Below are 14,359 nucleotides of genomic sequence, written 5' to 3'. Positions count from 1 at the left end.
GTTTAACAATGTGTGAAATGAAATCCAACATAAAAGTCTCAGCCGACAAGAAAAGGAACAAGGAATAACTAGCAACACTAAGTAATGTGGCAACACAACAACATGACTAACAAACTAACAATTCTAATGCCCCCCAGGGCATGCTGGGAGGCTTCTCCCCGCCCCTATTCCCCGGGACGCTACAATACCAAAGAGAGAAAATATACCAAGAGAGATAAAAAAAAAATATCAAGATATATGCAACTGGCTTATATAGTATATCCCTTCTGACATCAGAAACATTTTCCTGACATTTATTAACACAATTTGATATGTTAATCCAGATTCTGTTAGCCAAGTTGTTCCAAGTCTGACTCATCAGTAAGTATTAGTGCCCTGGATGACTAAAGAACTTTAAAAGAACATACAACCAAACGCAATAGAAGCCGGTATGTGTGAAAAGGCACAAAGTGGGCGTAATTAAAGCTTATATAACATTCACACAATGGTCTGTATTGTGATTTTTTTTACAAAGAAAGACACACATAAACAGCCGTTACAAAAGTGACTGCTGTTGTTTTGAGTTTATCTACAATTCAGTAGATCAATTTGATTGCAATTTCAAACAACTGACTTGATTAAGAAGTAAGATGGTACACTGGTTACTTCTCTCTAAACATCCTTTGAACTGAAGGGTTCAGTTTAGCTTAGTTTACCTTAGCTCACTGGATGCATCACCAAAAAGTGTCATGAAAATAGTCTAAACTTAGTTACTTTTTTTAATGAGCTAAGAAATAATAACCCATATGGAAAAAAATACATAGATTTAGAACAATTACAAGTTTAGGTTTGGGATGTTTTGACCATCAAAAATGTCTGGATTGCATTAATTTCTAATTGCTTTGTGTAGAGAAGAACACCCTGCACAGTCATCTTTGATATTTAATTATAGGCCACACCAATTTGTGTCGTACTGTTATCATGATTTATGCTCCTGGGTGAGCGCATTAATTAAAAATTTGTCGGTAGTGTCCCTGGGTGGTCTAACCATCCAAGGTAATCAGTTTCTAGACAATAAAATTACCTGGCAAAGGACAGGACATTGGAGCAATAATGGGAATGACAAGTGTATTTTCCACCAAGAACAAGGCGTCATGAAAACCGTTCTGTAATTAATACAGTTTACTTGCAGAAAGTGAGTAATGTCTGCTGCAGTTTGTTTATGGTTGATTTTAAATTCAGAAATAAAAAAGATTTTAGATGTGGGCGTTCCAATGAATTAAACATGTGAACGGTTTCAAGGCATAACAAGATCCTGTTCGTCTGATATGACGTGCACATGGCATAAATCCCTGAGAAAATATGTATTTGCATATGAAGAAACCAACCAAACAAGAAAAGTTGTTCTATTCATTCTTTATTTCCAACAATATCAAACCTTGCATGAAATTGTCGCTTGACTTTTGTAAGCACTGGCTAGCCAAGAAGCAGGTAAAAGAATGGTTGAGACATTTTAACACTGCTGCTCTGTCGCTGAAGCCTGGGAGTTTGGGGGAGGAAAAAAACAACAAAAAATACACATTCAATACAACGACGAGGACGAAGGTCAAACACTTTTCCACTAATGTCCACAGAGTCCTCGCTGCTGTGACCAGGACACGAATCACCACCGAAGAACTCCGGACCAGAAAATGAAAGACACCGTTTCATCTGACTGATGTACAGAGTCGAACGAGCACATTGGCTTAACTCGTAACACGCACTGAGAGACACACACACATATTCCCAGGCTATTATTACATGTGACATTATCCTCATGCAATGACAACCGTGACAAGATCCCCAACAAGAGAGTAAGATATTTATGCGCATTCATGTGCTGTCGGGGTTATCGGATATACAACTTTCCCATCGGGAAGTACCGCTTGAACGCCCCGCCCAAGTCGGCCACTGACGGGGACTGCAACTGGGGTTTCTACATGGTGCACAAAATGGCCGAGTTGTGAAGTAGCTGCCTTCACCAACAAGGCTGACAACAACATCACTCTGTTGTTGTTGATGGTAGAAACTATTCATCTACCAAAATTTAAGTTTAATGTAACTAGCATGTAATAGTCGGGTCTCAGGCACGCAGCTGTCAGAAGTAAACCAAACAATACATATTACGCAATACGTATTCAAATTTTTGGTTTTATTTTCCCGACCAAAAAAACACATGAATGTGTGGGTGTCCGACTTCACAACGTGTAGAAACGTACATCCGACATGCACATGAATGCGACATTAGTAGGTAAGGTCAGGAAGAGAAGTGAGGGTAGCTAGCTAGGTAAAATAGGAAGAAGGGCAATCGGTCAAATAAAGCGAGATTAGGAGACGGTGTGGTAGGGAAGTTATGGCGATGGGTAGGGTTCGACCGACATGGGTTTTTCAAGGCTGAAACCAATATGTTTGGGCTGAAGATGCCGAAAGCTGGTATTTGGTACCGATATTCAATATCTTTAAATTTGACCATGTTCATGCCAAAAATTACCAAAAATTTACAGGTATTCTGTGTTTCGCCGAGAATTCTATTCTTGGCAGGGTGGAAAAGCCTCTGAAACAGCATTAAACCATCATGGGACAGTAAAACGTGTGTCAGCACACCTAGCTATGGGGATACCTTATTTTTTTTTTTTTAATATTTTCCCCCACTTGTCACACAGTGGGGAAAAAGTTTTGGTACTTCAATTAGCCAATGCATGCTGCTAGATGCAAGCTAACAAGCTAGCTTGACTGGTTTCAGCGGAAATGCTAACAATGCAAACAAGCCGTTTTCAGGTAGCTGAGGGACAAATGTAGAGACTTTTTTCAGCACATTGAAGGTTTGCTCTCACATTATGAATAAAACTTATTTCAATTCATCGGGCACTTGTGACATTATGGGATCATTCCTTCTGCCTTTCCATTTCAGTTAGTGAAAAAATAGCTTGGAAATTTGCCAGCACCCCCACTTTAAAACAATGGGTGCACATAGTGGCACTAGGTGGAGTGCTTCCATGTGTTGGTATGTCCATAAGGACATTTTTTGGGGACAATGTTCATAGATTTTTTTCCCCACTTGTCACACAGTGGGGAAAAAGCTTTGGAACTTAAATTAGCCAATGCGTGCTGCTAGATGCAAGCTAACAAGTGGTTTCAATGGAAATGCTAACAATGCAAACAAGCTGTTTTCAGGTAGAGGGACAAATGTAGAAATTTTTGTTTGCTCTCATACTATGAATCAAACTTATTTCAATTCATTGGGCACTTGTGACATTATGGGATAAAATTTGCCAGCACCCCCACTTCTCGCCACTAGGTGGAGTGCTTCTACACGTTGGTTTGTCCATAAGGACTTCTGGGTACAGTGTTCATAGACCTCTATTTAGTTTGGATGCTCATTCAGTTTCATTCACCTGTGGCAGTTACCACACTGGTCATTACATGTTGCCATCTCTGTGGCTAAAATCATGTACTGGCCAAAGCAGGTTGCCTTGGGTCTTCTTGATTTTTGTCATCTGTGTGATGTCAACTTAGCATAGATGCTGGGAATTATTAGAAATTATGAATATACACTTGGGTTTGATACTTTAAGCTGTTACATGGGTCAGCTTCACAGACAAAACAGACCAGCGTGAAACTAGCACTAAGCTAGTTTTCACCTGTTTATTAACTGAGGTGATAATAGAGAAACATTTTCCCACTGTGTGACAAATGCCTGGAGAATTGAAATAATATATTTCTATTTAACAGCACACCAGAAAACACAGGAAGAGGAAATCACTACATTGACAGGATAAGAGGCACCAAGAGCCGATTACGACGAGCATGCAGAGGTGTGGAGATACCAAAACAGCTTTAGCTCACTTCAAACACACACACACGCACACACACGCGCACTCACTCACACCCACCCCCTTTCTTGGCCTAGGTGCTACAGTATTAAAGGCTGAGGGCTTGGGGTGTGTTCTTTTTTTTTGCGTCCATGCCGGCTGGCAACAGATTTTAATGGGTGAGGAGGGGCTGGGGGACAGGGGTCCATGTCTCTGCCCTCATGCCACAGAGGAGAGGGGGAGGACAGGGGCCCCGAGGCTGGGGAATCCAGAAGCTTTGTCAGTCTTACCATAATGAGCCCCACTGCAGAAGAAACAACTGTCCGTCTTCAATGATGAAAAATATCAAATCAACATCATGTTCTTGGATCCACTATCCGCCTGATTGGTCCGTTTCTTTTATTTTCACTGGATCAACAACTTTCAGGCTGTAGTTTTGTCCCCAAAAAATCTTAGGTCAATTTTCCCTTTTTCTTTTGGTATATGTCTTTGTTCAATCCCAAGAACAAATCAACTGTTCGCTCCATTAAACAAACAACCGGATCAATTAAACTCAGTTCCAACCTGGCTTTCTCTTTTCAGTCTCATTCAGTCACTGCTCACTTTGGCCAAGGTTGGAAATCTGTAACGCAAATACATCATTGTCCAGCATTCCACCAACCACCTTTCAATTTCCTTCCACCATTTCGTCCCCTTTCACTCTTCGGCATTCCTCAGTCTACAGGGGGGAAGGCAGGTCAAAGTTCAAAGGCGGGGAAACGGGACGCTTCGGGGTTCGCCAGCTCTGACAGGTAGTGGATGGCCCCCGCCATACCTGAGAGGAGAAACACATCCGTTACTGCTAGCTAGAAAAAGAGAATAGGGATGGGAATTTCTAATGATTTCACCAACTATCAACTGAAAGTTCTGTGCCAGATGAACCAACAATAGAGAGACGCCACACACACAGACATAAATAGCTGGGTTTCCATCAAGTATGTGATGTATCGAAAGAGAAAAGCGGAATGGAATCGGCAAAATTTGATAATATTTCCTCAATATCGCACAAAGTTTAACGCTCACTAGAGGCGGAAATGTTTTTTGTCGATACAGAAATGATGTGTTAAAGAGCAATGGAAATGCATTTGTGGAATAATGATGTAGCAGCCTGATGAATGGTTCGAGTGGCTTTGGATGTTCCAAAAGGAGTGTCTTAAAACTCCAATGGGGTGGGGTCTGTTCCAAAAAAAAAGGCTGTAAAGTGAGTTTTGCAAGCTAGAAATCTCAGCATCTGACCAAGTAATCGCTGAGTAATTGGTATCGACCAACAAACTCCTTCAATCCCCTTCAGATATATTCATTTTGTGCAATGGAGCAGTACAAATCTTACTTATTTCGCTTTTAAAATTCGCTTGACAGTTAAATGGAAACATACACTGCCTGTCAAAAGTTTGGAGACCACCAGATTTTTCTTTATTTTTTACTGTTTTCCACATTTTAGAATAATAGTAAAGACATCAAAACTATGAAATAACACAAATGGAATTATGCAGTGACCAAAAAAGTGTTAAACAAATCAAAACAATCTCACTGTATATTTTAGATTCTTTAAAGTAGCCGCCCTTTGCCTTGATGGAAAGGCAAAGGCTTTGGAAAGAAATTCATACATAGGATCAACTTCACTATTTATATTTGTCTAAGAAACACATTTCAAGCATTTAAGCAGAAGCCTTTAGATCAAAATGGATTTAAGATGATGAAAAACAGTGCAATCAATCAGGTGTGTCCAAACTTTTGACGGGCAGTGTGGTTAGTGACATCTCCTTTACTGTGTTGCCAAAACTCCTGTACATCCTTGGCTATGGAATTCCCAGTAAGTTAAGTATAAAATAGGGGAAGTAAAGTGGTACTGTCTGGTGCTCTATGTATGACTTTCAACCGGTAGGCAGTAATACACGTTTAAGTTGAAATTCCAAATGCAAGAGTCTATGTGGGTCCACTGAGTAACCAAAAAATGTGAAAGGTAAGAAGTACTCCGATCATTACTTCTTACCAGTCACCAAACGATTTAGCTTTCATTTATCTGGAAAAAAACCCCAAACAAAAACAGGTATTTTGCATCTACATATGTCAGCTGAAAGTTTAAGTGCTGTGATTACACCAGCGAATGTTCTGCCACTTCTGTCTGGTCGATGGCTTCTTTCTACTGAACGGAGCGCCACTGCTGTGTTTTGTTGCCGGTGTTGTCTTTAATTCTTCCATTACAGCTAAGTGAAAGGCCACTCCAATTTAGTCCAAATGAAATTACACGCGGCCTGCTATGTAACTGGCCTTTGATGGAGAACAGGCAGGAGCGTCAGACTTAATTTTCACAAGAAAAATTACAGGCCTGCTATTACATCGATTGGAACAGATGGGATGGAGGGAAGGGAGGGAAAATGTCAAGGTGGTTTTTCAATCCATCTGCTGGAAAGTTGAATAAATATTTGGTACCTTCAAACAGAGAGTAGGGTCTGTCTGGGATGCGACAGCCGTGGGTCCCGTAGTCCAAACACCACTCGGCAAACTGAAGGAAGGTAATAACAATAATAACAGCTTTTATGTAAGATTCATCTTTATGTGCTTGATGAGCAATGTAAAAGAAATCATACATCAAATAATTAGATGATTAAATCAGTGCCCCTGATAAAATATAACATACAGTCAATATAACATACAGCTAATTACAAATGGGTTATCTCCTCAACATACAACAACTCTGTCATTATTAGAATAGACTGAACAGGGGAATAAAAAAAAAAATTCACCCACAGGCTACATTTCAAACTTTGCCTCTCTACTCTTTTTTTCTTCTACACTACATCAACCAGAAATACCAGGTTTGAGAGAAAATTGCATGGGCAACTGTTGACTTACCTGGGAGGGTCGACCAAACATAATCAATATATGAGAGAGATGGAATAAAAAAGGCAATATGAATGGAAAATGCCGGTGTAATTTATTTTTCATTGTTCATTCACTGTATTGCTGTTTTTATTCCATCTTTCTCCTCTGATAGCCTGTTTTTTTTTTTTTTGATTGGCAGTAATTTTGATTTATGTTTAAAAATCACATGTTCACTGTTTATTATTAAGCAATAAACAATGGTTGCAACTTTATGATAGACAAATCAAATCCCAAACAAATTGTTAACCAAGGCAATCAAAAGTCATTGATTCAACAGTAATGATACTATGTAAATGATAAATTAACATTGACTAAAATGTTATATAATGTAATTTATGTAAATGTTATATCATTTACTATTAAGTAGTAAACTATGTAATCATCAATCAGTTGATGGTTACTTTAGTGATGGTAATTATAAAGTGTTATCCAGATTAAGGCACAAACAGTGTAGTTAATTAATTGTACAAGTATGTATCATATCAGAGGTGGATGACACTGACTGGACCAGATCCCATTTTCAATAAAAGAACAATACTGACCCCATATATGGGTCCAACCCTTGTTCCTACCTTGCAGGCGCGGTACAGGTACTTCTTCTCCTGGGTGAGCTGGTAGAGGGACAGGAAGGCGTAGCCGTTGCCGGCGGTGCCGTGGCAGATGCCGTAGCCTTTCCTCAGCAGGCCGCGCTGCCAGATCACCTCGCCGCACTCTGCGGCCTCCTTCAGGTACTTCTCCTCCTTAAACACCTGGGAAGACACGGACCGAGCGGGACGACTGATCAAACCTGGGCAAAATAGTAGCTTGATACATGGGAAATGTTTTATAATACAGTATCTTACAAGTTATATGTCCACACCTCATTAGGGTTAGGTCTAAAATGGTCTAAAAGCCGGTTCAGAGGCTTTTCCACCCTGACAAGAAAAATTAATTCTGGGGAAACCACTGAATACTAATTTTTTGCAATGGAAATTGTCAAATTTGGCACAAAATATCAGCTATTTGCAGCCACAATCCAAAAAGATCAGCATCAGCCTGCGTCCCAGTATCATTCATACCCTATAACATACAAATATATAGTACTTTTCCCACAGGCTGGTCGCCATTTCTTATCTTTCCCAGGAGAAAAGACAAGAGGTGAGCCGACATAATACACTTGATGTTCCCATATGCCCAGACCTCATTAGTGGGTAACAAGTCTAATCCAGATTAGAGGGTTGTTGGTACATTTCATAGCAGAACTTGGGGATGACCTGTCTGACCGTATATGAAGCACCTGAGGTAAACACAGAGCTGGCAGTGTGACTGAGTCTAAGATTGTCTAAGGCTGAAAAAAAAGCAGTGCTCACACAAAGTCAGCAGCTTGTGTTGTTGCCACATACAGTATAAGAAAATGAAGAAGTGAGGTATAAATTGCATCCCAAAAATCCCTCCTCTTTCCCTCCACTAGCTCCATCTTTCATGTGACACAGAAACCAACGTTCATGCCTCCATGTTGTCTACTGTCCCAATAGACAAGGAGAACAGAGAAGCTCCTTCAGGCCATTTTCGAATGTGCCTTTCTTGAGTTATTTTCAGTGAATTAATCACGGCAGGTTGTGCGTCTCCTGCACACTGTGCACCTGACGTTTTTGGACATGGTGCATTTGGTGGCATTACCCTGACATCATGCACCCACATCCTCCATTTCAGACTGGGATCCTCACCCTCTTCTTCCAAGAGCAAGCAGAGCAATCGCAAACTCGTTGTAAAACTTTGTGTTGCATAGCGACCAGAGAGATGTAACGCTCCTTAAACCCTTTGATCTCTTGCTCCCTCCATTACGAGCGATGCTCACAGCCGAGCTTCGCTTTTGTACATGAGAAGAAAAAAAAAGTGATTATGGCCTAAAACGGTTTCTCATGTCTCTTTCAGTGGAGGATAAACAAGCCTATCCCTTCAAAAGACACACTATGACATGGCCCAATCAAATGTCTCAGACATCAAAGGATTGGATAACCAATTAGGAGAAAAACACAATTCTAAGAATGGATTTTGGTGGCAATGGTACCAGATCAATTACTTGGAAGCTGATGACAAACAGCTTTACGGTCAGTGATGTGTGAGGAAACAGGATCTTGTGGTGCGACGGCAGCGTGTGACTCCAGATCAGAAGGCTGCTTGTTTGAGAAACAATGAGATCATAGCTTTCCCTCTGTATTCTGCATTCAAACTGAGGAGGCTCTTCCTCAGCCATGCACAAATGCCTCTTTTGTAGGTCTAGCAGTTTGTATTTACTTTGGCATCATAGGGTAAAACAGAAGGCAGAAGTAGCACATGGAGAGCTGTGTAGTTGATGTGTCAGGTAATCACTGTGCAAATTCATTACTGCATTTTCTGAATGGCAAAACTGGTGTCTGTATGTGTGTGTGTGTGTCTAATTTAATGCTTAATTTACATGTTGTGCACCCCAAAAGAACAGTAAGATCAATGGTGAATATCTTCATGGCTCTTCAGAAAAAACATATCCTAAGTCAAGAGATGAGGACATGTACATGAACTTGGGAGTTTTTATATACAGTACATTTGGGCATTGAAATGCAGAGTGTTTACTGGTCAGATTATTTTTTTGCTGTTTGCCAGTTTTTGCTGCTGATAAAACGAGTACAAACTCCACCCGGCCGGTACATCACCACCTGACCGGGAGCCCTGAAACAAGTGCACCCAGAGAGAAAGTGAGAGAAAGTGAATGAGAATGTGTGTCATTGGCATTTCGTGAGCTAATAATTATACATTTTTTTAATCAAAATGAGTTATCCACATATTCATGATCTTTGAATGTTACTTTATGCTTGTATGACATTTTTTTTTAAATATCTTCGATAATCTTTGATGCTCAATATTCCAGAACTGTACTCCAGCCAGATAGAAGGACACTATATCTCTCTTATGCCTGTCACCCTTGCTAGTATCTGGGTGAGAAATCTACAAATGAGACTCATCCCCATTACTACCTCCAGGACATTGTGGCTCCATGCATCTGATTCCAGAACTGAGGGTGGCGTGTTCAAATTACACCAGGGTCAAAAGTGTTTAAACCTCTTAAGTAGCACAGCTGACACCTCCATTAGACGGAGCTAGGCATCTACACGGGTTGGCAGAAGACAGCAGGCAGCAGCCCTGCAGGACTTGTATACTCCCCAATACCAATTTAGTAACATCCTTGGGGTATGGAAAGCTTAAAAAATACCTTTAATGGAATCTGAACTAGTGGAATCTGGTGGGTGGGGGAGCCTAATATTTAGTCAAGCTAACCTTGTGAGGTGATTGCAATCTCGCACTGCAATAGCGTGATGAATCCATATTCTCTAATAGCTTGTTCATCTGTTCGCTCCAAGAAATTGAAGCATGTCCTGTAAATCCTGTTTTCGCAGAGCTAAAATTCCATTGCCGATATGTGATGAGATCAGACAATTAACTAAATGAGAAGAGAGAATTTAAGCCACCAACCCTTCCTGCAATGCTAACAAATTCTGAAAATTGTCTTGAAAGCTTCATGTAATGAAATGGCACAAGATGTTTGGTTGAGTACACCATCTGTTTTGGGTATGTGGTACAAGGCATAGAACACAAAGCATAGCAGAGCATACATGGGTCATAGGCGCAAATGGTGGCACAAATTTGTGCATTAGTGTCATCTATTAATTTACGGCCACATTCTGCTGTAATTTTCTTTTTAAAAATTAATCTGGCAGCATCATAAATACTTCAGCTAGACATTTTAGAACTTAAAACTTATTGAACTTCATTAAAGATGTGAGCTTATGAGAGATATGACCTTAAACTCTCAGGCTGCTGCACTGCCAGAAAAGACAAAACAGAAGCAAGCTCTCTAGAAACTTAAAGTTGTCACACTGAATAGGAATTTCCTTACTTCCTAATTTCACATTTGAGGCCTGTGGCTATTTGGCATTACTTGGTGTTTGTTTGCAAAAACCAGGAACCAGACACTTCTGGGTTCAACTTGACAGAGACCACAAACTGAGCATACAATGACTAAAAACTGCTATGTTCTCCAAATGGGTTTCTATTGGTTTTTCATCTGGTAAATCTTTGAAGGCAAAGGCACAAGGTCAGGCTTGGATTAAGAAGTTGGCTGATTCATTTACCTGACGGCCAGATTCATGTTGGAGGTGGGAAAGATTCACATGATTAAAAGGGCATTAAGTAATCTATGACTTTTATCAACCTCTATTGGGAGAGAAAAATCTACTGAGAGAAATAAAGTCACAACAGAGAGGAGTAAGCCAGCTAATTAGAGCAGAGATCCAGTAGAAACATCTAGTGAAGAGGTAAAGGAGAATACAGCAATGTTAGACTAAGCTTGTAACAAATAGAAGCTTAATAGAATAATAAATAGAAGCTTATGCAACAATGTGCTTCATTTATTCTTTACATATTCTTTAACCCACTTTAGATATACTGAGTGCACAAATGTTAGTATTTTGAATTGTACGAAACTGCTGAAAGTTTCTTATTTTGATGCATGGTGTCCTTCACAGGCCCCTACTGGCCAACTTTGCAATAAATATGTGATTTGAAATGTGTTGTTATAACAGTGCGACGGCAATAAGCAATGGTTTCTCCCATTGTGCTTCATAACCAAGCCCTCACAGTCTCTGTGTGGTACTATGATGTCTCTGCATTAGAGAGAAGAATAGGAGTGCCAAAATAGCAACACATTAGCTGCCAAGTGGCGCACTAATGGGCCGAGGAAAGAAGAAATTACCCTACAATGCATTTCTGTAGTGTCTGCGTGTGTGTAGAGCAGTGTGTGTGCGTGTGTGTGTGTGCGTGTGTGCGTGTGCGTACACCAGGCTATGACTAATGAAGACACCTTGTGTTTTGTCAGGAGGGGAAAACAGTCAAACATGGAGTGCATATTCACTTCCCAGCTTTGTCACATGCTCCATTTTTCAACCTACTCACAAGTCTCTCTCATCCGCGGATGTGATAAAATGTGTTTAACAAAAGGCAAACACTTATATTGCTCCCTGTAGGGAATCAATATATTAACATTATATGAACATACTGAACATCTCTTTAACCATAAGGACACCCTGCCGTCCCAAAGCATCAATGCGTGTTGGTATGTGTGTGTACATTTGAGTTCATTCCTCATACACATACAAGACAAAAACAGATTTACCACTTTTTCAGCTCTCTTCTTGGAAATGGGAAATGTACTGCATCCTCCAAATGCAGTGAAAAACTGCCAATAGCCAAAATACATGTGGTCATGCAGAGCCTCGCCACAAGGTGTCACTGTTGTTCATGTCTTTATGATGGAGAGGTGGGGTTGCATAAGGTCTGGTGAGCTCAGGCTATCAGCTGTATGCAATCATGTCACAGCGTTAGAGCAACAGACAGAGGAAACGTGGGCAAAATTGCATATTTTCTGTCTCTCTGTCCTTTTGATGATGTAAAGCAGCCCAGTTTTTCACACTGTGGTACAGGGTGTCCATCTGGAAAGTGTGGAATTGTAGGGAGAACACTCACTCCTTCACAGACAAAATATATGGTGTTACATATCGCTATGATTCCAGAGTTCTCAGGGTGTCATTTCCCAACCGATGGATAGGGAGGTGTTAGGCTTCCAGACCTCCTGACTTGAATCCTCTCAATTTTGCTTTCTGGGGGGAACATTTTCAAGACCTCTAAAACTGAATTTAAGATGCTTTATTATCTGTACTCAAGCATTTAAGGCCTTGAGTTCAGATAATATACTTTAAGACATATGAAGACTTTTTACAGTCTAAATATGACGGCACATGCTGTGAAGGAGTGACAGATTTTCCATTGACTCCAGACTTTACCGCCCTGTACCGCATAGTGTGAGTCACGCAATACCAGCCTCTCACCTTATGAGCCATGAGGAGCATATGGACGACGCCGGGCGCTCCGTGGCACCAGTGAACCAGCCGGTCGGACTCGTTGCTCAGCGACGACGGGTAGTTCCCTGAGCGGAACTTCTTGTGGCGGACGTAGTCGATGCTCGGGCGGACCAGCTCCGACAAAACGTCCAGGTGGACCTTCGCTCCTGGCTGGAGAGAGGGAGAGAGCGAGAGAGAGAGACAGATCGGTTTTAGTTTAATTACTACTGCCTGTTCATATGTATAACATTACCTCATTTGACACTATACTGCTTTGGCAACACAGGTTTCTTTCCTGTCATGCCAATAAAGCAGATTTGGAATTGAAATGAACTGAGAGAAGGTAGGAGAGTGAGAAATAAGAAGAGGAAGAGAGAATTTGATTTTAATTTAGCCATCTTAGACTTCTTTGAAAGCACAAGGTCAGCCGACACACACGCACACACACACACACTTCAAAAACAAAGCAGAAACTTCAACTGGCTTAAATGGACTCAACACCACAGATTGGTGGGGGAATTAATTATTAATTTCCAGTTGGTACACAGGAACACAAAACACACTACATGTTGTTGAGTGCATATACACACAAACACTTAACTCTGCTGATTGCATATGCACAAAAGCCAGGAATGTACGGGAAGTATTAAGACACCAGTTGGTTCAAATGAAAGGGCTCAACACACACTAGAGGTCTCAAATTACCTACACATCAACAGAAGATCAGCACCTAGCTAGTTATCTTATGATGTTTTTTTCTAATATAAATTGCTGTGGTGTTTCTGCACTGCACTTCCCAGAGATCACCTGTCAATCAAACAGTGTGGGCAGGACTGCGACGTCTTTTTCCTTGGCTTTTCTGTTGCAGTTTCGAGGTGGCACTCTTTTGTGTATATTTGGAGCTATATACAGTTTATGTACACTAGGGATGTGCAGAGAGCCCAGTATTTGTATTTGTATCTGTATTTGTTGAGGCAGCAAAATTATTTGTATTTGTATTTGTATTCGAATAAAAGTGGAAATAGGCGTAACAATCCTGTTTTTGTTTTTATTACACTTCTAATTTTAGGATATTAAAGTGTTAAAATAAATGTTCTTCAATAAACTATTTTACAAAGGAGGGTTCCCACAGCGAGTCTTAAACCCCGGTCTCCCAGACCACGGACGACTGTGCTGTCCACTCAGCCAAAGATCAGCTCTGCCAGACACACAGACCTGCAACTATTTATACATCCATGACACATAAATAGACAATAGAGGAGAGAGACGGAGACAGCGATGTAACCTCGCTACGCTACGAGTCCCGACCTGCGTGCTGTTATTTGACATGGTTTTTTTTTTCTTCCCGAAAACAAATAATTTTTAAAATATTTGTACAAAATAAATATTCGTAAAAACCCACTATTTGTGCTTTTCCGAATACCGTATTCGGATTCGGCTCCACCCCTAATGTACACACACACACACACACACACACACAAAGCATATACACACATAGTTGGGTACAGGTGTGTGTGCCAGATTGGAGAGGTGACGAGGCCAAATTGAATACAGGCTTTCAATTTTGTAATGACTACCTCAACAGACCACAGCAGCTGTTGCTCCCACTGTGCAACACACACACACACACACACACACACACACACACACACACACACACACACACACTCACTGCAGCTCAAATATTTATCA

General features: G+C 40.7%; 1 protein-coding gene across 1 annotated transcript in view; it reads right to left on the bottom strand.

Annotated features, from left to right (window-relative positions):
- Positions 1–1,375: 1,375 nt before the first annotated feature.
- lancl2 (LanC lantibiotic synthetase component C-like 2 (bacterial)) overlaps positions 1,376–14,359 on the bottom strand; it is a 40,545-nt gene continuing 27,561 nt past the window's right edge. The window contains exons 6-9 of the mRNA XM_078291483.1: positions 12,656–12,838; positions 7,328–7,504; positions 6,303–6,375; positions 1,376–4,644 (exon numbers count right to left, since the gene is read on the bottom strand). Coding sequence (XP_078147609.1) covers positions 4,568–4,644; positions 6,303–6,375; positions 7,328–7,504; positions 12,656–12,838 — 510 coding nt within the window. The 3' untranslated portion in view covers positions 1,376–4,567. The remainder of the gene's footprint in view (positions 4,645–6,302; positions 6,376–7,327; positions 7,505–12,655; positions 12,839–14,359) is intronic.

The sequence above is a fragment of the Centroberyx gerrardi genome, chromosome 22, assembly GCF_048128805.1.
Source record: "Centroberyx gerrardi isolate f3 chromosome 22, fCenGer3.hap1.cur.20231027, whole genome shotgun sequence".
Taxonomy (NCBI): Eukaryota; Metazoa; Chordata; class Actinopteri; order Beryciformes; family Berycidae; genus Centroberyx; species Centroberyx gerrardi.
This window is presented reverse-complemented; position numbering and strand designations above follow the sequence as displayed.